Genomic DNA, 27,703 nt, shown 5'->3' on the forward strand with positions numbered 1-27,703 from the left:
AATTTTATTGAAAACCTTTTCCGCATCTGTTGAGATAATCATGTGGCTTTTGTCTTTAGTTCTGTTTTTCTGCCCTGGTAAAATGACTGTATAATATGAATTTTTTGTTAAAACTTTAGTAAATAATAGGAAAATAATGTTATTCTGAGCAATATCGCACTCCAAGAATGTTTTATTAGTCTCAGAGTCTCAGCTTCTTCCAAGTACATTATTAATAGTTCTAGTAATCTGACAGTCAATATAGAATAACTCATTAATTTTTAAAGTGTTTAGAGACCTTTCAAATATGATAAAGTTCTATGAAAATTAAGTTTCAATTTTATCTTCTGAGAATATTTTATACACTATGTATTTAAATTGTAAACAGCATATTATAATTATTTAATATTGGGGAATTAAAAAATCCATAGCTACATAAAAATATAGAGTTTAGAACATCTATGCAGAGACTCTTCTTAAACTCTGCTGTACTGAACCTGAATAGGCGAATTCATTAGAATATGGAGCTTTCAAATAAAGCTTTTAATTTAATAGCCATTTCCTTTGACGTTCATGAACATGCTAAAAGCAAAACAAGAGTTTTTCACTGTAGAAATAAATACCATTTCCCTTGAAAAGTGTTTCTTGTCCTCTTAGGTAGTATTTTTGGGGCAAAAGAGGTGGTGAAAAGGGTTGGCCAGTCTTATTTATTAATAGATTTATCTAAAAGTGTGTTACTCACAATGTATATTAACACATTAAAAACAACTATGTTTTGAATTCAGTTCCAGTACATTAGAGCATTTCTTTATGTACATATTTTATTTATTTAGTTATTTATTTTAGATTTTTTATTGATACATGATAGATGTACATCTTTTCAGGGTATAGCTGATAATTTGATACATTCATATAACATGTAAAGATCATATCAAAGTAATTAGGATATTCATCATCTTATATATTTATCTTTTCTTTATGCTAGGAACATTTAAATTATTCTCTTCTAGCTATTTTGAATTCATGAACATATTTTAAAATGAAAATGCCTTTTCTGAATATAAAACAGTTTATTATTTGAGTATGTCTGTATGTATGTGTATGTGTGCATGCATGCATGGCTGGAATGAGTTTTTATATCTTTATAATTATTTATGCTCAGTATCCATAATCAATAAACACTGATAATCTAGTAAAAAATAAAACTGTGAGTGATAGCAAATGCACTTTTGGCTATGTAATTTCTCCCCCATTTTTTCAGGCTTCAGATACTAAATAAACACATGTAAAGTAAGTTAATTAGGAAGTATATCAGAAATGTCCTATTAGCCATTCAAAGTGAATTATAAAGTTACAAAACTTTTCATAATGATTAATAAAAATAAACACTAGGAATCAATCATTTCTCCAATCATAAAATGTTTAAATTTTAATGCCAATAATGTTAAGCTATTAACTTCCACATGATACTGTCAATATATCTCAAAGACATGACTTTGATTTAGGATTTAGAGTTCACGTTTTGTTTGCTTTGAACCCATTTATTATACAAATGTGGTGATTTTTAGTTTTCCAGGACTGATAAACACAATTTTGGGGGTAATTCTTACCGTAATTGCAGGTCCAGCAAAAGCCAAGCTAAGCAACATGAGGAATGGAATTGCCTCCTGGGTTGGTTCAATGTACGGCATGCTAAGACTCCGGTCATAGCAGCTAAATCCAGAGTGTACAGGTTTGAAGACATCTGTGAGTTCGAGGAAATAGAGGCTAACCACCGATGATGCCAATATAGGCAACTAAGAATGAAGGACAAAGAAGATCAATTTATTCTACCTGATATACAGGGCATACATAGAAAACAAGTGGCTTTCTCTCCTTCTCTCGCTACTCTTCTCCGATTCCAGAGTTAAAAATCATTCATAAGTTCTATTACTTCTACCTTCAACATGGATTCCAATTCACCCGCCTTAGTCACAGCCTGTTACGCGTCTATGTTGACCCCAACCTTCTAATTGGTGCTACACCTCCACTCCTACCCTCCCACCATACCCATTCATTTTCCACACAGCATTCCAAAGGGTCTTGTAGAAATATTTCAGATCAGACAGGTCAACATCACAGATAATCAGAAAAATGCAAATCAAAACCACAATGAGGTACCACCTCATGCCAGTCAGAATGGCAATTATTAAAAAGTCAGGAAACAATAGATGCTAGTGAGGCTGTGGAGAGATAGAAACGCTTTTACACTGTTGGTGGGAATGTAAATTAGTTTAACCATTGTGGAAGACAGTATGGCAATTCCTCAAGGATCTAGAACCAGAAATACCATTTGACCCAGCAATCCCATTACTAGGTATATACCCAAAGGAATAGAAATCATTCTAGTATAAAGACACATGTGCATGCATGTTTATTGCAGCACTGTTTACAATAGCGAAGACATGGAACCAACACAAATGCCTATCAATGATAGACTGGATAGAGAAAATGTGGTATATATACACCATGGAATACTATGCACCCATAAAGAGGAATGAGATCATGTCCTTTTACAGGCACATGGATGAAGCTGGAAGCCATCATTCTCAGCAAACTAACACTAGAACAGAAAACCAAACACACATATTCTCATTCATAACTGGGAGTTTAACATTGAGAACACATGGACACAGACAGGGGAACAACACACACCAGGGCATGTTGGGGGTTGAGGGTTGAGGGGAGGGAACTTAGAAGACAGGTCAATAGGTGCAGCAAACCACTATGGCACACATATGCTTATGTAACAAACCTGCACATTCTGCACATGTATCCCTTTTATTTTAGAAGAAATAAAGAAAACAAACAAACAACAACAACAAAGTATTTCAGATCGCATCAGTCTAGTGGTTCCCACTCAACTTGAATAAAATCCAAATGCCATCCCATGCAATGCAAGTTGCTTCATGCTTTGGCTCTTGATTCTTCTTGTACTACGTTTTCACCACTTCTCAGCCCTCTGCTCACTGCAATCTAATTGGTTTTCATTCTTTTCCTGTAATATTCAAATTCATTTCTGCCCAGGGTCCTTTGTGCTTGCTGTTTCTTCTTCCTTTTGTGCTCTTTTTCTGGCTCTTTATACTACTGCTTCTTTACATCATTTAATGATGCCTTTCTGCATGCTTTACCCAAGGTAGATCTTGATCCATCCTTCACTCTCTACTTTATCATCTTGCTTGATTTTTTTCATGACACTTATCATTAACTGAAATTACCTTGCCAGTTTAATACTTCACTTATTTATTTTTCATCTCTCCCAGTCTCCCACTGAAATAAGTGCTCTATGAAGTGAGAGTCTGCCAGTGTTATTTATAAGTCCTGGCACTTGGTAGGCAGGGAATACATCATTTAATAATTTAAGGAAGCAATCAATACTTGTTGATAACTAGATAATTGAATAAATGTGTAAACCTTAATTTAATTACAATAACTAGACTAGAGTTAACAGAGTTAGCTAATAAAAATACAAGTCACCCAGTGAAATCAGATTTTCAGATAGCAATGAATAATTTTTAGTGTAAGTATACCCCATGCAATATTTGAGAGGTACTTACACTAAAAGTTATTCATTGTTTATCTGAAAATCCTGACTTCACTGGGTCTCATCTATTTGGTCTCCCTAAACTAGGCACAGTGTACTTTCTAGGCTTTGTGTACCATTTTTGTGTTTAATTGTTTATTCATTCATGTGTGAATGTGCTAGGCACTAATGTAGGTAGATATAATATAGTGAATAAGAGATAGACTTGGTCATCAAGGAGCAATAGCTTAGTGAGAGACCTGCTCTCAGCTAAAGAGAAAATATCACACATGCTTAACCTAGTGCCAGACCTTCCAGAACTCAAAAATGTGGACTTACATAACACTCAAAGAACTGCTTAGTTTAAGGCTTTGTTCCTTTGGAGGATATAATATTTATTTAAGCAAACAGGAAATGTTTTTGATAAAGACAATATTAGCTACCCATGATTTCTGATTGTTTGGTTTGAAAAAACAGTTTTTTAATTTTTATTTTTAGAAGACAGCATTATGTCTTCTATCCCCAAGAGGTCTTTTTTTTTTTGTAGTTAGGAAATAATTAGGTTTACTGGAAAAAAAAGAAATACATAGTGAGTAAACTTGCATAATCTTTCTGTTTTTCAGATGCATGCTTTGCAGAGAACAAAAAGTATATCAAAAACATTTAGTTTTTCTTATTGGCTATTATTCGATCACTTCAAATATCTGATCATTTTGCCTCACTACTTCCCTCTCCTATAGTGCACGAATAGTAGCTTTCAGTCTTGACCAATAAATCAGCTCTCCATGGTGCATGCACATTATTGAAATTTCCACTTAAATCCATATAAATATATTTAAGTATTAATTTAACAAATACTTCATAAAGTGCTTACTACGTGCCAATATTATGTTCTAGAAATTTTAATTAATTTGACATATTTTAAACTCATTTAACCTAAAACTTTCTATTGTGACATAAGATAGTTGCTATCAGTATCCTCATTTTGCTGGTGGATAAGCAGTTACATATCATAAGTGACAGAGGTGGATTTTGAATCCATGAATTCTAGTTCCAAAGTCAACAATATCTGGAATAAATAGTTTATAAATATTATTAAGTATTGTTGTTATTGTTATAACCAGTAACAATAATATGTTCACTAAACATCACCTTTCTCATGAAGCGTTACTTGATAATACCTTTTGAGATTAATTTCTTCAGTTTTAATCCCCTAGTACTTCTTTTTAGGAAATATTTACCCACTGCTCTTTTTTATCTGCTATAAACTAGGTTTAGTCTTTTGCTTTGCTTCCCAAACTAAAATCTCCTTAAGGCAGGGGCCTAATCGTACTGATTTCTATGTTGCCACTGATACACGTTATAGTGACTTCCAAATATATATGCATGTATCTCTATATATACATATATGCCACATTAACATATGAATTAAAGTAATTTGTCATTAATATTATGCATTAGTCTTTTCAGCCAGTAGCCTTCCTGAAACTGACAATTTTTCCAATTATATCATTTTTCTAATTATATAATTTTCCATATATATATTAATATCTTCTATATTTCTATAGAAGCATGTTTTAAAACCTTCATTTGTTTTCCTAATAAGAATCTTTTTTTCTCTGGGCGCAGTGGCTCACACCTGTAATCCCAGCACTTTGGGAGAGAGGCGGATCACAAGGTCAGGAGTTTGAGACCAGCCAGACCATCATGGTGAAACCCCATCTCTACTAAAAAGAACCTTTTTTTCTTTTTGATGTTTATTTATCTTATTTTTTAAAAAGCATATTTACTCTGTTCCTTACATCATTTTGTTTGTAATAGTTATTTGTATAAAATCTTCATTATATTCATTATATTTTGGAAATAAATAATTTTATACATGGTGTTCCCATACTGTAGTTTACTACCCAATGTAATGAATTAAATGACAATGTTTATTTCTAACATAATTGTCTTCAGAGTTACCTTTTTATCTTTTGAAATGCTCAACAACAGATTTTTTTTGAGTGTAAGGAATTTAACAGACGGTATGTGCCGGTTTCGGCATACATATAGAATTGATATGCACATAATAAAATTACACAGACTTGTTTTGATTGCATTTAAAATGAGATTTTGAAAATGAGATTTAAAGAGATTTTTTAAAAGTCTACATAGCCAAGAACTACAAATTTTATTCTCTAGTCATGATACAGCCCCCAAAAAAGTGTGAACCAAGCTTTTTTTGTTTTGTTTTTTTGTTTTCTGAGAGTCTCGCTCTGTCGCCCAAGCTGGAGTGCAGGGGTGCCATTTCGGCCCCCTACAACCTCCACCTCCCGAGTTCAAGCGATTCTCCTGCCTCAGTCTCCTGAGTAGCTGGGACTACAGGAGCGTGCCACCACACCCGGCTAATTTTTTGTATTTTTAGTAGAGACGCGGTTTCACCGTGTTAGCCAGGATGGTCTTGATCTCCTGACCTCGGTGATCCGCCCGCCTTGGCCTCTCGAAGTGCTGGGATTACAGACGTGAGCCACCGTGCCCAGCCGAACCGAGCTATTTTTATGCAGCAATAGAGAGGAGGGAAATTACCTGAGGATTAGGAAAGCGGTTTATTTTCAAAAGGAAAAGACTGATTCTTATAATTACCATCTGCTGAGGAACCTGTGAGTGAAAATAATAGAGCAATTTTTAAGAAGAAAAATTATAACTGTTTTAGAGAACAGGGCAAACAAAAGAAAGGTGTTTTAAAATACCACATTTGCTAGATAATATTGATTTTTCTGATGCCAACTTTAAAAAGACAAATCTAGATTATATATCCATTTTAGTGAAACATTTTATCAAATCTATCATGATATTTTATCTAGATCAGATAGCTTTCTTGTTTTTAGCCTGATTATAATAAAGACAAACTACTTTTCACTGGGGAGAGTTCACTTTGCTCTGAGCCTAGGGCAATACAGATCAGTTCCATTCTTTGCCTCTCTCATAGCCATTGTGAATTCAGAGTCCTATAACATCCTTTTGAACTGGTGGAAACCATAGTCACAAAGGGCCAATTTATATGTATGGTATTGGTGCCTCATCCATTTATTCATTCAACAAATATCTTTGATAGCCTGCTAGTCCCAAGCCTCGTTCTAGGTCCTGGGAATACAGTTATGATAAAACAAAATATCTGTTCCCATGAATATTTCATTCTAGTTGAGGAAGCCAGGTAAACAATATATATTTCATATATATAATATATATTATATAAGTATATTATATATTAAATATATATTTCACATATATAATATATAATATATATTAAATATATATCAGAAAGATATATATATATCAGAAAGAACACATACTATAAAGAAGAGGGCTGTGTAATTAAGTGCCTGAATTCCTATTTTAGATCTAGGAAGACCTATTTGAGTAGGTGCCATTTAAGCAGAGACTTGAATGGGCAAGAAAGAACTAGCCATATGAAAACCAGGTAAAGACCATAATCAAAAGGAGGAAGTGATACAAAATGAAGTCAGAGAGGTAGATTTGGGACCAGACGTTGCAGAGACCTGACGTCCAAGGAGGAAGTTAGAATTTTATTTAAAGTAGGATCAGAAACATTCTGGAGAGTTCAAGCAGAGGTGTAGTATGATTTGAAATGTATTTTACAAAGATCACTGGCTGTTAGATTGAGGATGATCATGGTGGGTCAAAAGTAGGAATAGGGTAAAAATTTAGAAGGCTGTTCAAAACTCAACAAATATTTATTAAATACCTAGTAGGCATCGGGTACTTCTCTAAGTGTAAGGAATGTAGCAGTAAACCAAACAGAGAAAACTCCATGCATTCACAGAGCTTACATTCTAGTGGATGCATGGCAATGGCGGAAATCCAGGAGAGATGAGACAGCATGTACTAGAGTTTAGTACTGGAGATACAAAGAAATCAGCAGATTGTTGATATGGTTTTGGAGATAGATATGACAAACCTTGTTTATGGCTTGATCAATGAAGAAGATAAAACAATAAAGGTTGATTTCAAAGATGGGGTTTGAGGAATTAGGCCAGTAGTGTCATTCCTTGGGATAGGGAGAAGTTTGGATGGAAAGAATAGAAGATTCTGTTTTGAAAATATTAAAACTGTTACGTCTCTTAGTTACTAAAGTAAGAGGTCAATTTGGAGCTAACAGGAGAGTCCAAGGCTGGAGGCATAAAGCTGAAAATTATTGGTACAAGATGATTTAAGCAGCAAAATCCTCACTTTTGGGGAACAACACTATCATAAGAGATTTCAAGGTTAAATTATTTTAGTTTTGATATAAGTAATGTCACAAGAAGTCAAAGAAAATAGTTGTGTATATTCATGCCAAACATATGCAAGAGCTATTCTAAGAGATTAAGCAAGATTTTAATATTAATAACACATTTAAAATGAGAGGCTTGGAACCAACTTGATAAATATCCCAAAATCATATATAATGTGAAATTTGAAACAATAACAGAATACATTGAAATTCAATTAAAACTGGGAAAAATACTAGCAGATCAAAGCAATTGTATTAAAGCCTGTAGCCATGAAGAAGATTGTCGCAGGTCAACACACACGTGGTGAGGGAATTTTCTACTTCCTACAGTATGATCTTTAGTGGTATTCTGTAGTATTTTTTGCCTTGTAGCTAATACAGATTAATATTTTCTTCAAATATTGATAATAATAATAACATAATATTAGGCTTTATGGTATATAAAACTATCCTCACTCTAAGTATAGCATATTCAGATTGGCTGCAAAGAACTTCAAAAATATAGATTATAAACACAGACTAACACTTGAAGTGTCATTAAGGGAAATAATTGGTCAGAATGAGTCTGCAACATTACTTAAGGTCTAGAAATCTAAAATAGTTTTTATACATAAAACGGATGTGGCTTGTATGACATGAATAGATACAAATTGAAACAGGGCAGTGTGATTGAGGGAAACCAGTGCTGGCCTCAGAAGCAGGAGAATCCAGTTTCTCCCCTCATTTATTCTGCCAGCTTTTGGGATTTGGGAAAGTCACTTAACCTTTCTGGGCTTCATTTGTTATCAGTGAAATGAGGGGTTTTTTTACATTGCCATCTAATACTGAAATGCTTCATATACTGTCATGAATTAAGAATCATTTCTCTCATTTCTTTCACACTGTCACTGCCTTATATAAAGCATTAGGGCCTTTAAAAAAATCTCTATTCTCTTCATAATTTGTTTCATCCTCCGCAATGTTTCCAAACTAATTTTCCTAGAATTCACACCTCATCATGCATTTAATGGTGCCCCATTAATAACAAAATAAAGTGCAAATTTTTTAGAATGATATTTATGACTTTTTAAAATATGGCCTTGGTCTGCCTGTCTTGGTTGATTTTGCTTTCCACCTACTCTCCACTCTCCTAAACCAGAAAGACAGCCCATGTTCCCATTATATTTATATTTCAAAAAGACATGTTCTAGTCTCTGCTTCACATTATGGTTCCACATTTATTTCTCATAAAAATTGTACTTATTCTTTCAGGTTGAGATCATGTAATTTTTTTCTCCCTGAAACCTTCTCCAGGCTCTCCACTCAGAATTGAAGACTCCGTCTCACAGACTTCATATATAACTTTATCGAAGGATCTGTTAGTCTGCCTTTGATTATAGTTATTTATATATTACCAACCCTTGCCCTAAGATCAAGTACTCAAGAGTGAAACCTTTGCAATTCACCCAGTGCTTTTAATGTTTTAGGTGTCCAGTAAATGTTCACTGAATTTAATTGAAAGAAATCAAGAAATTATGATTAAAGGAACAAAAAACATAGGCAATTTCTGAAAAGTACACAGCATGTGTTGAGGACTTAGGTGCCAGATACTAGTTAAGTTTAAAAGATCGCTATATTCAATCTACACTGTATAAAGTATCTATTAGTATCCCCAGATTACAAATGAGAAAACTGAGGCAGAAATAGGTTATATAAATTGTGCAACAGCCACAAAGCCCCCAAATTGGGAACACCCAGACTCCTACCCAGGTGTCTAAGTTGGGAAACATGCTCAAAATTCTTTGCTCATGGAACTCAACTGGCTTTCCTCCTCCACACTGCTAAGATAACTGCATGTGGGGTGCCCATGTGGGGAGAGGGGGTCCTAGGGGAAAGGTGCAGTTTGAAAAACGCCACTCTGTTTCTCTTAATTCTTATTACTCTTAAACACATTCTCTACTCACTTATTCTTTATCACCCAAACATGAAAATTGCTTTGTTTGTTCCAATCTGAGATCTGTCTTTTCTAGAGCTCCTCTCAGTTTCAGTAGAATTTATTAGGTATGTACTCAGACCTAAAAAGCAAAGGACATTTACTGAGTTTTTATTTAGACGTTTCATCCTAATTATCTACTTTAATTCTTAACCTCCTTGGGATCCCTAAGATAAATTTAAGATAAGGAGCATGCCCCAGATAAGTAAAATAGCATGCCTGGCTTCAAAGGCCAGTAATTGAAACCTGGTCTGCTAAATTCCTGGAAGCATGCACCGCCGTGTATCCTGCTGTCATTCTGCCACATGTCACCATCTGGCACTAGTCTGGTGCTTTTCAGGAAAGGACAGCCCCAGGCTTCAATGAGATTGCCAGTTTAAAGGACACAAGGCGAGAGATGGCCATGTGTCAAGGGGTTTCAACGGCAACAACAGGAAAGGGGTGGCAGGCACTTTCAAATCACACTCTCACTGATGTGGTGCCCTCAGGTCCTGAACGTTATTCCTTGTGCAGTTTCAAGGCGAGAGATGGCCATGTGTCAAGGGGTTTCAACGGCAACAACAGGAAAGGGGTGGCAGGCACTTTCAAATCACACTCTCACTGATGTGGTGCCCTCAGGTCCTGAACGTTATTCCTTGTGCAGTTTCTTTGAAGTTATTTGTATTATTTTGGTTTTGGGAATATCTTAAGAGCATTTAATTATATTTTGGATATGGTCTGCTTTTATTTTCACTTTTGTCTTCCCTAGTGAATGATTTCTAATATAAAGTATCAGAAATTAGGCAAACTTAAGGTTCCACATGTTTTCCTGCTTTTAGTGCTTCCTTCGGATCACTTTCTCTGACCATACAGAGATATCCTGATGAATGTCTAGATCATAGCAATTGTCATATGGGATGGCAGTTGTTCCTTTACATTCTCTCTTACTCAGCGACAAGATCCTTGAGAGCAGAGAAATAGTCTTATCCATCTCCTTATCCCTGACATACTAGGTGTCCCCAATATACAGTAAACTAATACATACATGGACAATTTGAAGAGAGATGCCAAATGTTGAGACATTCTTGCAGTATTGTTAAGAAAATATCCACCATTTAAAAAGATCTTCATTTATTCTACCACAAGAAAATGCTTTCTATTTTGAATTTCTAGAACTCTAATGATTTCATTAGCATTAAAAAATCAAGAAACTTAAATTGGACCCTCCATAGCAATGATAATTAATAGAGAAGAGCTACCTCACCTAATAGATGTATTAGGTTGAATGGGAAAAAATCTGTTCTATGTTTTTATACCTGAATATGAAACTACATCTTTACAGCTCTAAAAGGACCAATACAATCACACTGATGTAACAGTAAAGTCAAAAATAATGATAAATGGTTGTTTTATTACCTGAATATTGATCTAGCACTAGGCTTGGGGTAGTTGGTTTTGCACTCACCAGACTTAACCTCAGGTAGTGAAAATTTGTTCTTCTTACATAATTAGACACTGAAGTATGTGCATTGTCTTGGAAAGCATTTTATTCTTTAAACCGTTAGAGACTAAGACCTGAGGCTGAGAATCTGTATTTCAATTATTAAAAGTAATTGCTTTTAAATCCTTTCTTCCAGCTGTAATTTCTCTTCCCTTACAACATACAGCTGACATTTAAAAATTTGGGTAATAATAGTAATTTAATGCTACTAATGTTTGACAGGTACCATTTAAAGTACTTTATATGTTTGAATTCATGCAATCTTCACAACACCTTTTTGATGAAGATACTATTATTACTGCCATCTTACAGATGAGGAAACTGAGATTACATGAGATTACATGATTTGTATGAGGTTATACAGTAAGATTCCATGATTTGTATAAGGTTATACAGCTTGTTAGCTGGATTACAAACTCAAGAAATCTGGCTTCCCAATTCATGTTTGTGATTATTGTACAGAATTACTGTATTCTACCTCTTCCTAGAAGCTTATACAATGGATCAATGGGTTTCCAAAGACATTGAGAAATAACAAAATAAAAAAGAGAATATTTCTCTTTATAGATAGTTAATGCTACCCTACAATGTCTATAGTGCGTGATATTGTATATATTCTTCATATCCTCTAAAAAGGTAAGATCTTAATATACTTAGATTAGTGTTTTCACTATTAGTGGGATTGCTTTATTCACACATAGAAAGCACACAGATATTCACCTTGTAATAATGTCAGGCAAATGTGACATAACTAAAACTTCTACATGAGCGATCTTCAAAAGTCATGGAACATGTATATTATGAAAAAACTGTGAATGGATTTCAATTTTTTGCACCAAAATAAGCTCATACTCACTCATAACATATCTGAAAAAGATCTAGTTTGAAGCACCGAGAAGGATAAGATATCAGTTTGAAAAGAACCCCTGTCAGAGCAACATGAGTTCTGCTAAAATTGAAGCAAGAACATGCATTGAATTTATGATGAAGCTTTAGTAGAAGAATGGCAAAATCATTGATAATTTGCAGAAAGTTTATAAATGCAAGAAATCAGCAGTTTACAAATGGATAATTCATTTTAAGAAGGGAAAAGATGATGTTGAAGATAAAGCCCACAACATCAGACCATCCACATCAATTTGCAAGGAAAACATTTGTCTTGTCCATACCCTAATTGAAGAGGACTGACTATTAACAACACAAACAATAGCCAACAACATAGACCTCTCACTTGGTTCAGCTTACACAATTCTGACTGAAACATTAAAGTTTAGCAAACTTTCCATTCAATTGGTGCCAAAGCAACTGTGGCCAGATTGGCTGCAGACAAAGAGTAGAGCTTTCAATGGACAAAAATAAACAAGTAGGATCAAAGTCCTGAAGCATTTCCTCAAAGAACTGTAACAAGTGATGAAACATGGTTTTATCAGTATGATCCTGAAAACAAAGCACAATCAAAACAATGGCTACCAAGATGGGAAAGTGGTCCTGGCAAAGCAAAAGTGGACTGGTTAAGAGCAAAGTTCATGACAACATCGTTTTGGGATGCTCAAGGCATTTTGCTTGTTCACTTTCTGGAGGGCCAAAGAACAGTAATATCTGCTTATTATGAGAGTGTTTTGAGAAAGTTAGCCAAAGCTTTAGCAGAAAAAAGCCCAAGAAAGCTTTGCTAGAGAATCCTTCTCCATCATAACAATGCTCATCCCTCTCACCAAACATGGGCAATTTTGTGAGAGTGTCAGTGAGAAATCATTAGGCATCCATTTCACAGTCCTAATTTGGCTTGTTCTAACTTCTTCTTGTTTTCTATTCTTAAGAAATCTTTCAAAGGCACCCATTTTTCTTTAGCTGATAATGTAAAAAAGATTGCAATGATATGGTTAAATTCCCATTAGCATCAGTTCTTTAGGAATGGACTAATGGTTTTTATCATTGCTTACTAAACTATCTTGAACTTGATAGAGCTTATGTTGAGAAATAAAGTTTATATTTTTTGTGTTTATCTTTTAATTCCATTTTTTCCATGAACTTTTAGAAGTCCCCTTGTATTTGAGTTATAGCATAAGAGAAGCAAATTTCTGATTTTGAGATTTAAATTGACATATAATCTTAACATTATATACACAGGAATGACTGAATTAAAGACCATCAGTGTTTCTAAATTAATTATGTTTTCACGATGTTTATTAAAATAAAGTATCAATTTTATTATTAAACCATTTTACTTAAACATTATGAAAGTTCGTATTTTCTATTACATTCAATACTTAACAAATACTTTTTAGTATTTTCCATGTGCCTGATACATTTTATTTGACCTATTAATTATCCAGAAAAGGAATTTCTCATCTAATTTCAGAGATTAGAACGCTCTAGCATATCACAAGCTTCTCTTCCCTCTAAGCTTGTCTCCTACATACACATCTTTATACACACTTAGATGCACACTTAGATGCCCATTATGAGCCCTTCTTCAAAGTTAAGTTTCCAATGCTGCTGAAGGCCTTAGTTATTTAAGTTTCATTTTTGAAAAGGCTTGGTGTATGTAAAAGAGATATTGAAGTTGAGCACTTAATGTGGGACATTAATAACTTCTATTTTATTTTCTAACATTTTAATGCTGTGATTAAGTTAATTAAAGTAAGTAGGATTGTGTTATGTGTTTTACTGGAAAACGTCAGTCCTTGTGATTCTTAGGGTCATCTCATATGAGGTACCTCATACCCCTCTCCCTCTCCCTACTGTGCTGCATCGACCTCTGGAATCTTAGGAAGGTGAAGGGTAGTGGTGGAGGAAGAAACAGCCTGCTGAGTTTGGAATGAGCAGTTCTTAAAGATTTTTGTAGTCCCATAGAGTAGGCATTTTCTAGGATGTGCTACACTTGGCCCTTGTTAGTCATGTTGGAACATACATTTGAGCAGTGAAGTCTTAGCAATCTCTTCCTCTATTTCTGAACAGGACTGAAAGAACCACTAGCCTTTAAGGTCAGCCAAAGAATAATGTGGCCAAGGCCAAAGCCAAAGCTGAGGTTCAGTCCAGGCTCTGTCTCCCTATATTCATTAATTAAGCTGCTAGATTTATTGACCTACGCAATGACTAATCCATCACAGATTTATTGAGAGACTGTCTGCTCTCAGCTATTTGCATTGTTCTACAGGCTGGAGTTTAAAAATAAATAATAAAAAGAATTTTTCCTTAATTATGTCCTGGGCCAACCATCTAAAAATTACCAGAACCAATATTATCTATGGAATAACCATTAGTCTGAGACTGAAATATTGAAAGATGTAACACCATCAAATAATTTTTCTTCATGTACATAAAATTCAACTGGAAGCTAGAAATCAAATGAGGTCTTAAAGCAGAAGAGTTTTCAAAAATTCATCTCCCTATAGTATATTGTTTATAACAGATTGCTGACCATCCTTTTTATCAGGTTTTGCCATGAAGAAGACATTATTTATGTCCAAATCTTCACAGTTGGATGTTCTCCATGTTTTAATAACTCAAATCTCAGTTGCTACAATACAGGCATTTTCAGATCATCACCCAAGGGATAAGTAACCTATTAATTCTTCAGGGTGTATCCAACTGCCTTAAAAAAAAAGATTCCAATGAATCATACAATAGCCTAAATGAGATGACTCATTCCCAAAGACTAAATCTAATTTATTCATCATTTTTAGAAAGCATAATATTCTTTATTTCACAGATGGTTCAGTTGAGGCATGGGAAGATATTTAATTTGCATTGAACAGACACTGCTGCTGACGAGTTTATATATGATATTTTAGAACTCTGGAAAGATAAGAATGGCAGTGGCTTACAGATTATGGGCCTACCAACAACCTTGGAGTAGAGACTTTCAGTAGAGTGTTACCTGGGCACTGTGTTTAGAAGACACACAGTAAATGAGAATTCCCCTCCACTGACTAGGTCAAGGTAAGGGTACTGAAAAAAAGTGGTCTCTATTTTGTGAGTGTGTGCATATGTCCCTCTATCTATAAAAATGAGCAGGAATTCCAGTAAATATTTGTTGTTGTTGTATTATACATTGTAATAAACTGCTCCACCATTGTATGCACACTGTATAAAACATACATAAATGTGTGATACCAATAAAAAACAATCAGGAGAACCAGCCCCTTTCCAGGGAATCAGGTAGCATCTAAAGCTACCACAAAGTTTACTTTAGACAAGATGGGAGAGGGGGTGTTGGTAAATGGGACAGAGAAAATTCATTTACTAGGCCTGACTTTGCTTTAGAATTCTTGGCCATATTTTATAATTTGCATATGATTAAAGGGTCGTAATTACTCTAACCTGACCACAATAGTTCCATCATTTTCAAATGAGAAAAATGAGGCTTAGAGAAAATAAGTTAATTGCCCAAGATTCTAAAGCTAATTGGTAGATCAAGTAAAGAAGAAAACTATATTCTTTTAAAAAAGTAAAAAAAAAATATCTAATAGTTTGTTTTACCATAGGCGCAAAAAATTGTTTGCTGGTATATGCACCTTATGTAACTAAAATAACTTTCTATGAAAATTAAAATTGCAAAGTTCTTTGCTTCAGTGATGCCTTTATTTGAAATTTCAAATCTCAAACAATCCATAGGTAAGTCCTAGATTATAAAATGAACGTAAGTACAATTAAGAGATGAGGACTCATATAGACCTTGGATATTGATCTAATCTTCAACTGTTCAATAATCCACAAGGCCGAGCAATATCTCTGATAGGCAATTTATGATCACTTTACAAATAAAAATGTCTCCACCAGCTGATAAAAGACAGTTAAAGAAAAATTTATGTTCATATGATTAGTCCTATTTTATTACATCCAGTTAAAATTTATTGAAATCCTACTATAGACCGGAAAGTATGCCAGTGATGATTCCATTTTGTTTCTATTACTTTTACCAAAAGTCACATCATAAGCAATTGATAAATATTTATTCAACACATAAATAAATTGTTGTAAGAGTACAAAACAGGTTATATCCTGGAATTTCATTTTAGCATTCCTTATTGAAGAACATTTAATAAAAGATTAGTCTCTTTTGGACTCTATCCATGAGGACTTAATTTCTGAAGCATGCCTAGGATTTCATTAAATGGCAGTTTACCTCTAAGCAAACCCATAGCGCAGACTTTTGGTAAGAGCATTAAATTGTTAACGATATAGTCACATCTACTTCCATTGCTCTCACTCCCAAACATCATTCTTCTGTTAAATGTATGATTCCATGTTTACCTTTTCCCACTAATACATTGATTTTAATTACTTGTCTTTCCCCTTTTCTTTAATTTATTCTTAAGTGATCTAAATACCAGTTTTACACAGGCAGAAACCATCTTGTTACAGCAAATAAGAAAGCCATTATCCTCCATGTTGCTTGACAGCCAACCAGATAGTAATGGACCTAAGTGCAATTGGTTCAGTCTAATTATTGGTAAGAAAAACACCTCAATGTTAGTTCTGCCAAAATTAGTATTTCTATCCTTGGCATCCATATTACAAAATCCACTTGACCATGAAAAGATTACTCCATTTGATAGTTATCTGTAAATACATTTCTCAGCTAATTCATACAATAAAAGGCTACCATGATGCTCATAATTAGACATTTCACAGTTTAAATATCACCTTTTTTTTTCTTCTGACCAAGATGAAAAATAGCACTACTTGAGTTTTAGGCAAGTTTTTGGACTTCCCTGAGTCTTCGTTACTTAAGTTTTAAAATAGAGTTTATATTTACTTCTCAGTTGCATTTAAAGGATCAGATGAGATAATGTATGAAAAATTTACATTGAAGTATAAGGGAAAATTCAAAGCTATTCCATAACTGATGACATAAATTATATTCTTACTACTTCCCATGTTTATACTTCCCTGTACTCTCTGTTAGAGACCTCATGTCAAGGGAGTTAATTGTGAAATTACAGGTGGGCACTTAGGCAATGAGAAAAATCCCTCCTAATTTTCTAATCTTTAGCTATTACCATGCTTTTCAAAGAGCCTAACAATTTGGAACAGTGGAAGATCCATTCATAATTGCTTTGACTTGTTTAATGTAAGGTGGTCATGAAATGTGTTTGGAAGTTAGCACAAACAGCCAGCACAATTTGTTCACATGTAGAATTAGAATGACCTGTATTTTAAATGTTATAATCCAGAGGGAAACTTTCTAATAAAAGGAATTCTAGAAATAGTAATAATTAGGAAAGAGCACTAGAACAGGAGTCAGGAGACCTAGGTTCTATTCCTGATCTGATATTAACCAGTGTGTCCTTAGGTAATGCTGGCATACTTGATGTGTCCAAAGGTTAACTCAGTTAACCTTTTCAAAGCAAAATTTTCTTAGGTGGTAGAAGAAACAGTGAGGCCATATGTTCTTCGATCGCATAATTTTATTAGCCTTATCTCTGTAATAAGACTTTTAAACTCTGTAAGACATTTCCTCACCTTTTAAATACAAAAGTTGCTTGAGAAATAGCCTATGCTGTGTACATATGCTGAGAGAAAATGTGTTTGCTTTGAGTAATATTTGTAATACATTTCCAACATAAACAGCAATAATTGTGTCTCAAATAATCTTTATTTAACAAGCCAGCTTAGAAAACCAAAATGTTTAAAGGGGTCTCCATGGTTTGCTCACAGATTGGATCTCCATCACACACACACACACACACACACACACACACACACACACTTCACTCCTACCTTCAATTTTCTAATGCTTTTTCTTCTAATCCTGCTTTACTTGACCTCTCTCTGTTTCTATTACCTTGTTGAGTTTCTTTCTTTCTATCATTTGGACACACCTACATATTCTACTCTCCTAAACTCTATTTAAGTTCCAAGTCTTCCCTCTCACCCCCACCCACTGATCCTCATTAATCTTCATCAGAGACTCATGGGTGCCATTTGTGCTTGCCCAGAGGAAGCTTCTTTTTAGGGGACACTGTGCATTCTAGACATGTCAAAAATTAAACCAGTTACTATTAAGTAGGAAATACCACTAACACAGCCAAGTTTAGTAGCTGAATGTAGAGAAAAACTCTGTTCCAGAACTCTGACAGAGCCACAAACAGACATGTTTCAAATGCATACATCCAGATACCATGAAGCTAGCCAAGTCACAGCACAGACAGGGCTCTCCATTGCACTTCATCACTAGGTTTAGCATTGTTGCTGGAAGCATGTGTGAGACAGTATGGTGTAGTCATAATGCAAGAGCAAGATGGACAGGCTCTGAAATCCTGACTCCCTCACTTCATTGCTATGTGTCCCTGGTAAAAACAGTAGCTCTCTGAGCTACAATTTCTGATTCAAAAAATAAAGATAACAATGCCTTCTCAGTAGGGTAGTTCTCAGGACTAAAAATAATGTATCTAGAGAGTCTGCCATATAAAGAAGACTTGAAATGAACTATTCTTTGTTATTACTATGATTATTATCATCATTATTAAAATCTCCTTGAAATTGGCAGAAACCAAGTATTTTTTATTTCCTGATAGAGAAAAGTAGAAAAAAATCACATTTTGAGTAACTTGGCCATGAAGAAACAGTAAGATAGTGGTGGTGTTTAGGAATAGAAAATAATTCCCTAATAGCAAGTGCTATGTTCGATGCTTAGATTTGTAGAAATGTCCTCATTTAACTCTATCTCTAAAACTTAGGACTCTGTTCTCTATTTACTTTATTTTGCATCAGACTTTATGCATTGTGACTTTGAAAGAGAAGAGACTTGCCAACTCATCTCATTTGGCAGGGTTTGAAGTACTTCTTTAAGCAGACTCTACTTCTATACAATCTAGAGAAGAGAAAAAAATCTACAGCTACTATTTTGGTATATGCAATGCAGAAATGTGATTTTGTATTTCCTACTGATGCTAAAGTTTATGTAAAAGGGAATAGGCTAGCAATATTTCTCAGCAAGAAAATCAAATGAGTTATATAATTTGTACATAGATCATGAGATAGAACAGAAATCTTGTGAATTAATGTTTGCTACAATTAAAAACCTGTGGACACTTTCCAATGGAAAGAAAATAAAAATTGTATTAAGGTTTTGTCAAGATGCCACAATTTCAAAATGTGTGTTTTTGCTCAAAGGCTTGTTGAACTTCCCCAGGTAGGATGGCAACAGAGTAGCAGCAATGGCTTCTTCTTCTGAACAAACTGTTTAGTTACTGACCTTATAGGAATTAAGCTCCATTAACAAAATCCTGCAACGTATCTACTGCTAAGTACACATTCAAAGTAATGAAAACTTTCTGAGTAGGCCGGGTGCAGTGGCTCATGCCTGTGATCCCAGCACTTTGGGAGGCTGAGGCAGGAGGATTGCTTGAGCCCAGGAGTTCGAGACCAGCTTGGGCAACATGGTGAAATCCTGTCTCTACTAAAAATTATAAATACTAGCTGGGTGTGGTGGTGCATGCCTGTAGTCCCACGTACTCAGGAGGCTGAAGTGGGAGAATCATTTGAACCTGGGAGGCAGAGGTTGCAGTGAGCTGTGATCATGCCACTGCAATCCAGCCTGGGTGACAGAGAAAGACCCTGCCACAAACACACACACACACACACACACACACACACACACACACACACACACACAAAAGGAATGAAAACTTTCTGAGTAATCTTAATTTTTTGAGATTAAAATATTCTGAATTGGAATGCTTCAGATACTGTAATTTTATGCTGAGTGGAGAGAGAGATGATATTCTTACTCCATGTGTATTTGTACATACCTATGCACAGAAGTGTGTGCATACATATGTGTCTTTGTGTGTTTTCTCGTATGAATAACAGGCAATTTCAAACTCTTTTCTCTATCTGTAGCCCTGTCAAAATATATTTGCATATAGGTCAAGCATAACTCTTCTGCCTTCATAAAATTAGCATCAGGTTTGTTATAAAAATGTTATATCATATAGCAGAATGTTTAAGTAAAAAGAATCCCTTTCCCATTTATTTCATGTTAGGAATTTATATTTTTTTAGGTTTAAAAAGGTAATTTGTCATTTGTTTACATTATATAGTGAATTGATCTTTGAGCAGGATGACTAATGAGAATAAAATTGTGAGCCTGAGCCCCAGAGGGACCACTGTAATCCTTTGCATAAAGGAAGTGCACTAGCCCCAGACAACCAGCCTTATCACATATAATATTGGGCTATGCCCAAATAATTATAACTCATTCTACTATAAAGACACATATACACATATGTTTATTGAAACACTGTTCACAGTAGCAAAGACTTGGAACCAACCCAAATGCCCATCAGTGATATTCTGGATAAAGAAAATGTGGCACACATTCACCATGGAATACTATGCAGCCATAAAAAAGGATGACTTCATGTCCTTTGCAGGGATATGGATGAAGCTGGAAACCATCATTCTCAGCAAACTAACACAAGAACAGAAAACCAAACACCGGATGTTCTCACTCATAAGTGGGAGCTGAACAGTGAGAACACGTGGACACAGGAAGGGGAACATCACACACCAGGGCCTGTGGGGGTTGGGGGGCTAGGGGATGGATAGTATTAGGAGAAATACCTAATATAGGTGGCAGGTTGATGGGTGCAGCAAACCACCATGGCACGTGTATACCTATGTAACAAAACTGCATGTTCTGCACATGTACCCCAGAACTTAAAGTATAATAATAAACAAAAAGTTTGAATACTCTTTTGTTAACTCTAGGTATACTGCTGGCTGCAATTGCCACTGTAAGTGATACAGCCATCACTTGCAGTGTACTTGGGAACTTTAAGGGCATGATAAACCTTTTCTCTAGTGGAACATTGCTTTTTACCTGCTTTTCTCTTTATCCTAATAAGGTGTGAGTATGCTTGTCTGAGAGTTCTTTTCACAACTTGACCTTTGTTTTCCCAGGCTGTACAGTGTAAAACTGAGTTAAGAAACTTGCTCATAAAATGAGGTGCAAAACTAAAAATCATCGTATTTTTCAAGTCACCATCTAATATTACTGTCAACCATAAGCCATTTCATTAGCAAGCAGCACCATAAACCAAAAATGTAAGAAAAAAATAATTCTATCCCTAAATTCTATCCCTTCAACTAATGTGTGCTTTAACATCAGGTATCGTGGTGAACAAGGAGAAGATTACTTGGTTTTAGTGGCTGAACACCAACACCTCAGCCTAATGCCCATTGGGGTATAATTAGAGATACCTTGACACTCTGCAAATGGGCTGCCAACATCTTTACTCCTTCCTTGCATCTATCCAGAGTTCTTGTTGAGGGGCACTAGCCACTAACTGATGAGCCAATGTGGGGAGTATGCACTGTCCTCCAACTCTTTGTGCTTGGACACTCCCAGTGGAGGAGGAACTGAGCTGAGGAAGCTGATCTGTTGCCAGAGAAAACTGTATCACCCTGTTTGTCAGTGTGCCCTTGCCTTACTACATCTTCATTTTTTACCAGTGAGAAACCATAGAAAGTAACTTTGCCTATGTGAATGTTCTTTCAACAAGTTGAGAGAGATTGTTATTGCAGTGGTGAAGAGCGTGACCTTTGAGTTAATACCCAGCCCTGCCTCTAACTTTGCTTTATAAAATTGGGCAAGTTGTTTAACTTTTATGAGTTTCAGTTTCTTCTTCAAAACACAGATAATAATGGCCTCTTTCTTAAAGAGAAACTTTGAAGATTGAACAACATGGTGGATGTAAAGCATTTAGCTTTATTGTTAGTACATACTAAGTACTTTATAAATGGTTGTCATTATTCTTGTACAAACTGTAAATAGTACTTCACTCTCCCCATTTGTGTCAATTAATACAAGTCCATTTCAAGAAGCCTGTGGAGCCCAAACTATTTCTAGAAATTGGGGAGAAGATGACTTCTTCTCAACAATGGGAACTCTTAAGCTAGACCTTGTCAGGACTTGATCCCTTAAGTCCAAACTATAAGTAAAATAATTTATTTCAGGTCAAGAACAGTTATAAGAAAGGAAAGGAACTAACATATCTTGATTGCCTACCATATCTCAGTCATGATCCTTTAACCTCATAATATATTCAATATTCTAAGATGTAGGTATAATAATTTCTCTTATGTATGAATACAGGTGTATTTATATTTATATTATGTAAATTCTATTATATGTGAAGAAACTAAGGATGAGAGAAGTAACTTGGCCAGAATTATTCATGTAGTATCTGCCAAAGGCGGTGTTTGAACCAAGTCAATCTGTCTGCAAGGCCCAGGATTTTCCTAGAGCATGCTGCCATTTTCCTGACACAACTCAGTCCATCTTGATTTCAGCCCCCTCTGGCTCGAGTGTAAGTTTCCCTTCCCTCATTTTCCCAATTAAAGTTTCTTCACATCTCATACCTATCATGAATTAGTAATTTAAAACTTCTAAACTCCTTGAAAAAAGGCAAAGTGTAAGTTGCTCATGGTGTCACTGACTTGAGAACCAGGGACTGTTTTCTCCTGAGATCTGTTTTGTTAGCCTCTTCTTGTTACTTAAATTATGGTTTGAGTAACAGAGAAGGCTAAGAATATATGCTTTAGACTGATATGTGACAGAAGGAGATTCACTCATGTTTCACTTTTCCATCTTAATTTCTAAGGTCTTGGGAAACTATGCTGTAAAGCAAAGTGTCATTACTCTAGAGCATTTTACTAACATGCAAATTCAAGCTATGTTTATTCATCCTACGAAGGAGATGTAAATTTAGTGCATTCTCACCACCTTCAAAATGAGTCATTTCAAAGGAGCGTGATAGTGCATGTGGTCAAACCCTTAAATAATTTTTATACTAATGCAGTCTCCCATTTTCTGGAGGCTCTTTAGTGGTTCATCATGCATTTAATTTTTAGGAAGATAATTTGCAATCGAATTGTGTGACTCTGTCTTTGAAGTCTGTTAACCCCAAGATACAGTGTCATCAATGCTCATGTAAACTCCGTGAATTGTGTTCAAGTAATTGTTCTACAGCTTGCCCTGCTAAGGAATTCATAGAGGGTATCTGAATAGGCCAAAGTAAAAGTAATGAATCTGGGCTATTTCCACTCATGGAAAAGAAGTAACAATTGTGAGATGTCTGTTCCTAAACACACAATTCAAATGCATTATGAGGCACTTGTACTTTTAAAATTCTTGCTTAAGGGACATGTACTCCGGTTAAAGATGCCTCAAAAGCGCCCACGTACATTCTGTAAAGGCACATCCTTAATTCTCTGGTTTGCCTCCTCTTTCATGAGGGCATTTTCCTTGAAGCCATATAGCTGCAACCCACATGTAGTCAGCTTCTAGCTGACCTCAGGTGTGTTCCTTCCTGGAGATGGAACTCAGCCATTAACTGATTTCTCCTAGACAAATGTCATTGATTCAGACACAAATGAAATCACTATAATACAAAACTACACGGATTAGCCATGCGACAAGTGGTCTGATGGATTGAACTTGAAGGCAGGTATCTCATCTTTCTATTCCTTCGCCCTTTTCATCATGGAATCTTCTGCTACCTACATTTTTCTTGAGAAAGCTCTTTATTATCTTTCAACAAAAATTACCTAAACCATGTTCCCAAAAATCTCTTGTGAAAAGAGAAAGGATAATAAATGGATTCATTATTTTAAATACATAGATTTTTTTATTTGCTTCTTTTCTATGGTTCATGAATGCAGGGGTCACCCATCATTTCTCTGAAACTTATGCAAGTCACATACATCTTTCTTGAAACTGAAATTATTTAAAAAATTTATGACACTTCTACAAAACTTCCAAATATATTGTTACCTATAAGAACAGTCCGACAATGTCTCTTCTCCCAAGTTTCAAGGCAGTGACTATTCCTCAGCACAGATAAGCCTTACAATCATTGAATACAGAATCTACTGTTTGCACTTCGAAGGGCTAAACCTCCATATTTGGCTGAAAAGATGGCCAGAGAAGGATATTTATGATTCAGCAACAGTCTTATAATTCTCTATGCAACCCAGACTCTAACTAAACAGAATATAGTTTTGTGCCTAAAACCATCTGATTTCCCTAAACCTATGCAATACAACCCTTTAGTATCTGTAATTTAATAAACCTCTTGCTTAAAAATGTCTTCCTAATGCAATGGAGCACAGTACATGGAATCACTGTATCTGTCAATCTTTATAACACTCCTATGAATTGTTTCTCCTTCAAATACTGCATTTTGGTAAGTTAGAGGGTCATTACGGATACATCTGCATTTAATTGCTTATCTATAATACTGCTCAGCACAGTAAATACTCAGATACAAATCATGTAAAATCAGATGATGTCATAGATTTAAAATATTATATATAGTTATGTATACACACATATATAATATGTATTTTTTACTGTGGAAAGAGGCCAGTACATTGATGATTGATGTTTAGAGATGCAGATCCAATTTCAGAAGCGTATGTAAGCACCAAAATAATATAATAGGAGAAGGATTTGGGGGGGGGCAGGAGCAATAAAAGCAATTAACAATATTTGTACTATGTAAACACCTTCAACCCTCATATGCCCTAGGCATAGCTGTGTGCACACGGAGTTCCCGACACGTACTCGGCAGGTTGAAGACACAAATCCCGAAATATGGGCATCATGGCCCCTCTGGGGCACTAGCGGACGTTGTGCACACAGGCACTACAGGAGGGCCAAGGAACTAAAACCACACTCACTCACACAGGTATCCGTTCCCTGCAGGCCACCCAGCAGCGACACCTCTAATGGTAATCACCCCGGGCTGACAGGTATTCACAGGCACATTCGGGGAGCTGCTGTGAAATCTAGGGGAAGAGGGGAGGGTCGGGCATTTGGGGACAGCCGCGCGCGCCCGGCAGGATCTCTGCGCCTCCAACACTGTCCAGGACCTGAATTCGCTCAGGAGATGCCCAGAGGATCTGCATTATGCCAAGGCACTGGGCCAACTCACCTCGACGAAATAAAAGCAGGGCAGGAGGGTGACGCTGTCCTTGATCACTTTGCCCTTTGGCCTCTCCTTCGCCGACATCCCTGCCGCCTGCCCGGGTCTGCGTCCTCCCCCGGGCGAGGTGTGCACAGCGCAGCTGAGGCGAGCTGCCTCCTCCAGCCCCAAGCGCCCGGCGCCGCTGATGTCACATTCCCCGCGGCCACCGCTGGAGCCAGCGCGCTGCATGCAGCGCCCCCGCCTTCTCCCCGCCCCTTTTTGCAGCAACCCAGCTATTCCCTGAGCGGGCCAGTCCTCTTCCTCCCCTAGTCTGGCTCCTGCTCCCCGTTTTTCTGGCGAGAGACGACGTCCAGCTCCCTCCTCCAAGCTGTTGCTGCAATGGCTTCCCCTCCCTGTCACCCTCCCTCAGCTCTCTACCGCCCTTGCGACGCTCCAAGGCTGTCGGAGCTTGACGTCAAGAATCCGAAAAGGGGGACGCACTCCTGGTTTCTGCAGTAGTTAGGCTGAGGAGCTAAGCCACCTAGTCTCCTCCTGGGGAGCCTCCTAGGTCACTCTAGGAATGCCACTAAAGAATGCTAAGGATCAGAAGCCCTGCTCCAGCGCGCTGACCCATAGCAAGAAAACCAACCCCTACCTGCACGAAATGAGATCTTGGATCCCATACTGAAAAGTAGGCTGAGGTAGGCATTAACTGACAGCTTGTTGCTACCCAGGAATGGCAGCTCCTACGGGGGATTCTCTGCCTAGGAGACTCCTTATCTCCCTTCCATATCGAAGCACCCACTAACAAACACTACCGGTTGTGTGGGAATGATGTGAGTTCCTTGCATCCAGAGAGGCAGATGTGTGAATGCACAGGTAATGGGCATCCTCATTGAGCCCAGAGGCTACTGTATGTTCTAATCTCACTGTCACACCCCCAGAACAGTGTCAGTATTGCAATCATAACAGTAAAAAGAAGTATGTCTTCAGATATTAATAATCTAAAGTCCTTCATCTTGTTGGCAGTATACATGGCTAGTCTCAATTTTGTGATTACTTTGGCAACCAGAAGTATCAAGTTGATATAGAAGAGAGAAAGACCCAGCAAACACGAGACATGATATTATACTAATAAAGATGACCTAATTTTGTGATCACATGTCCCAGGCCATTTCCAATATCTCCAAGTCTCCATTTCAAGCATGTGATGGCCAATTCCCAACTCATTTATCCATTTCCCTTTTTTAGTTGCTCCTCCAATAGGTCTTTGGCAGTATGGGACCATCCTATCTAATAATATACTCATTTCACTGCCAACACCACTCTTGCCCCCACTTTCCTCTGCCAGGCTTGGGTTCCAAAGTCTAGCAATATAATTGCTTGTTTCCGCCTCCCAATTTGCCATACTCACCTGATAATATCCCGGCTTAGTTGAACCCAATTCTCTGCCCTTACCAGAGCAACTGAAAGTGGCTGGAGAAAAACACACAACCGCATGATGCTGTCTCACATCCAACTCATGACCACAAACTCCAAGTAGGTCCTGGAGTTGCCGCCACGATTCTATAATTTTTTCTGTCCAGCCATTTTCCCATTCACAACTTCTCACTTCTCAAATCTCCTCATTCTCAGTTCATGACATTAACTCTTATTTCACTTAGAAAATAGAAGTAATCAGAAGAGAACTACATCTTCTTCCTAAACTCAATGCTTGCCCTCACCCCCCACCACACACAGCGACCGCCATCTCTTGCCTAGACTGGAATAAGCTAACGGCCTTCTAACTGTTCTACCAGCTTTTGCATTTGCCATTCCCACAACCTACAAACCATTCCCTACGCAGCAGCCAGAAAGGTCCTTTGGAAAGTAAACCCAATTGTTTTATTCCCCTACCCAAACCCTCCAAGAGCTCTCTTCCACTTCAATGGAAAGTCCAAACCTCCCGTCTCTTCCTTAAAGCCCTGCCTGGCCACCTTGCCTGGTTCTAGGACCTCATTCACATCACTTTGCACCTCAATGGTCTGGCCGTTCCAGCCTAGCCTTTCACTGCCTCAGGAGCTTTGTACTTACTGTTCCTTTGTCCAAGAACTCTGTTCCGCCAAAATTGCATGGCTTAACCCCTCATTTAATTCATATCTCTGCACAAATTTTAACTCCTCAGGGAAGTTGTGTTTGATGCACCGAGTAGATTCATAATCTCAGAACTCTGTTACTCTTTATTCTTTTATACTATTTTATTCTTCATAGAATTTGTCACCATTTGATAGTATATCAAGTATTTCTGTGTCCTTTTTTATCTTGTCTGCCTCACCCACTAGTGAACTCCGTAAAGTCAAGCACATTTTCATTATTGTGTTTTCTGGTAACTACAAGTGTGCCTGGCAAAGAGTAGGTTGTCAGTACATAGTGAAGAAATAAATGGAACAATAAAATTAAGTGATGCTTATATAACCGTATAGCATAGTTTTTCACATAGTATATGTTCATTAAGTGCTTGTTGATTCTGTTT

General features: G+C 36.5%; 1 protein-coding gene across 1 annotated transcript in view; it reads right to left on the reverse strand.

Moving 5' to 3' along the window:
• PLPPR4 (phospholipid phosphatase related 4) overlaps positions 1-25,762 on the reverse strand; it is a 45,602-nt gene extending 19,840 nt beyond the window's left edge. The window contains exons 1-2 of the mRNA XM_003808459.5: positions 25,219-25,762; positions 1,590-1,775 (exon numbers count right to left, since the gene is read on the reverse strand). Of these exons, the coding sequence (XP_003808507.3) occupies positions 1,590-1,775; positions 25,219-25,440 (408 nt within the window). The 5' untranslated portion in view covers positions 25,441-25,762. The remainder of the gene's footprint in view (positions 1-1,589; positions 1,776-25,218) is intronic.
• Between the last annotated feature and the right edge of the window lie 1,941 nt (positions 25,763-27,703).

Source organism: Pan paniscus, chromosome 1 (genome assembly GCF_029289425.2).
Source record: "Pan paniscus chromosome 1, NHGRI_mPanPan1-v2.0_pri, whole genome shotgun sequence".
Classification (NCBI taxonomy): Eukaryota; Metazoa; Chordata; class Mammalia; order Primates; family Hominidae; genus Pan; species Pan paniscus.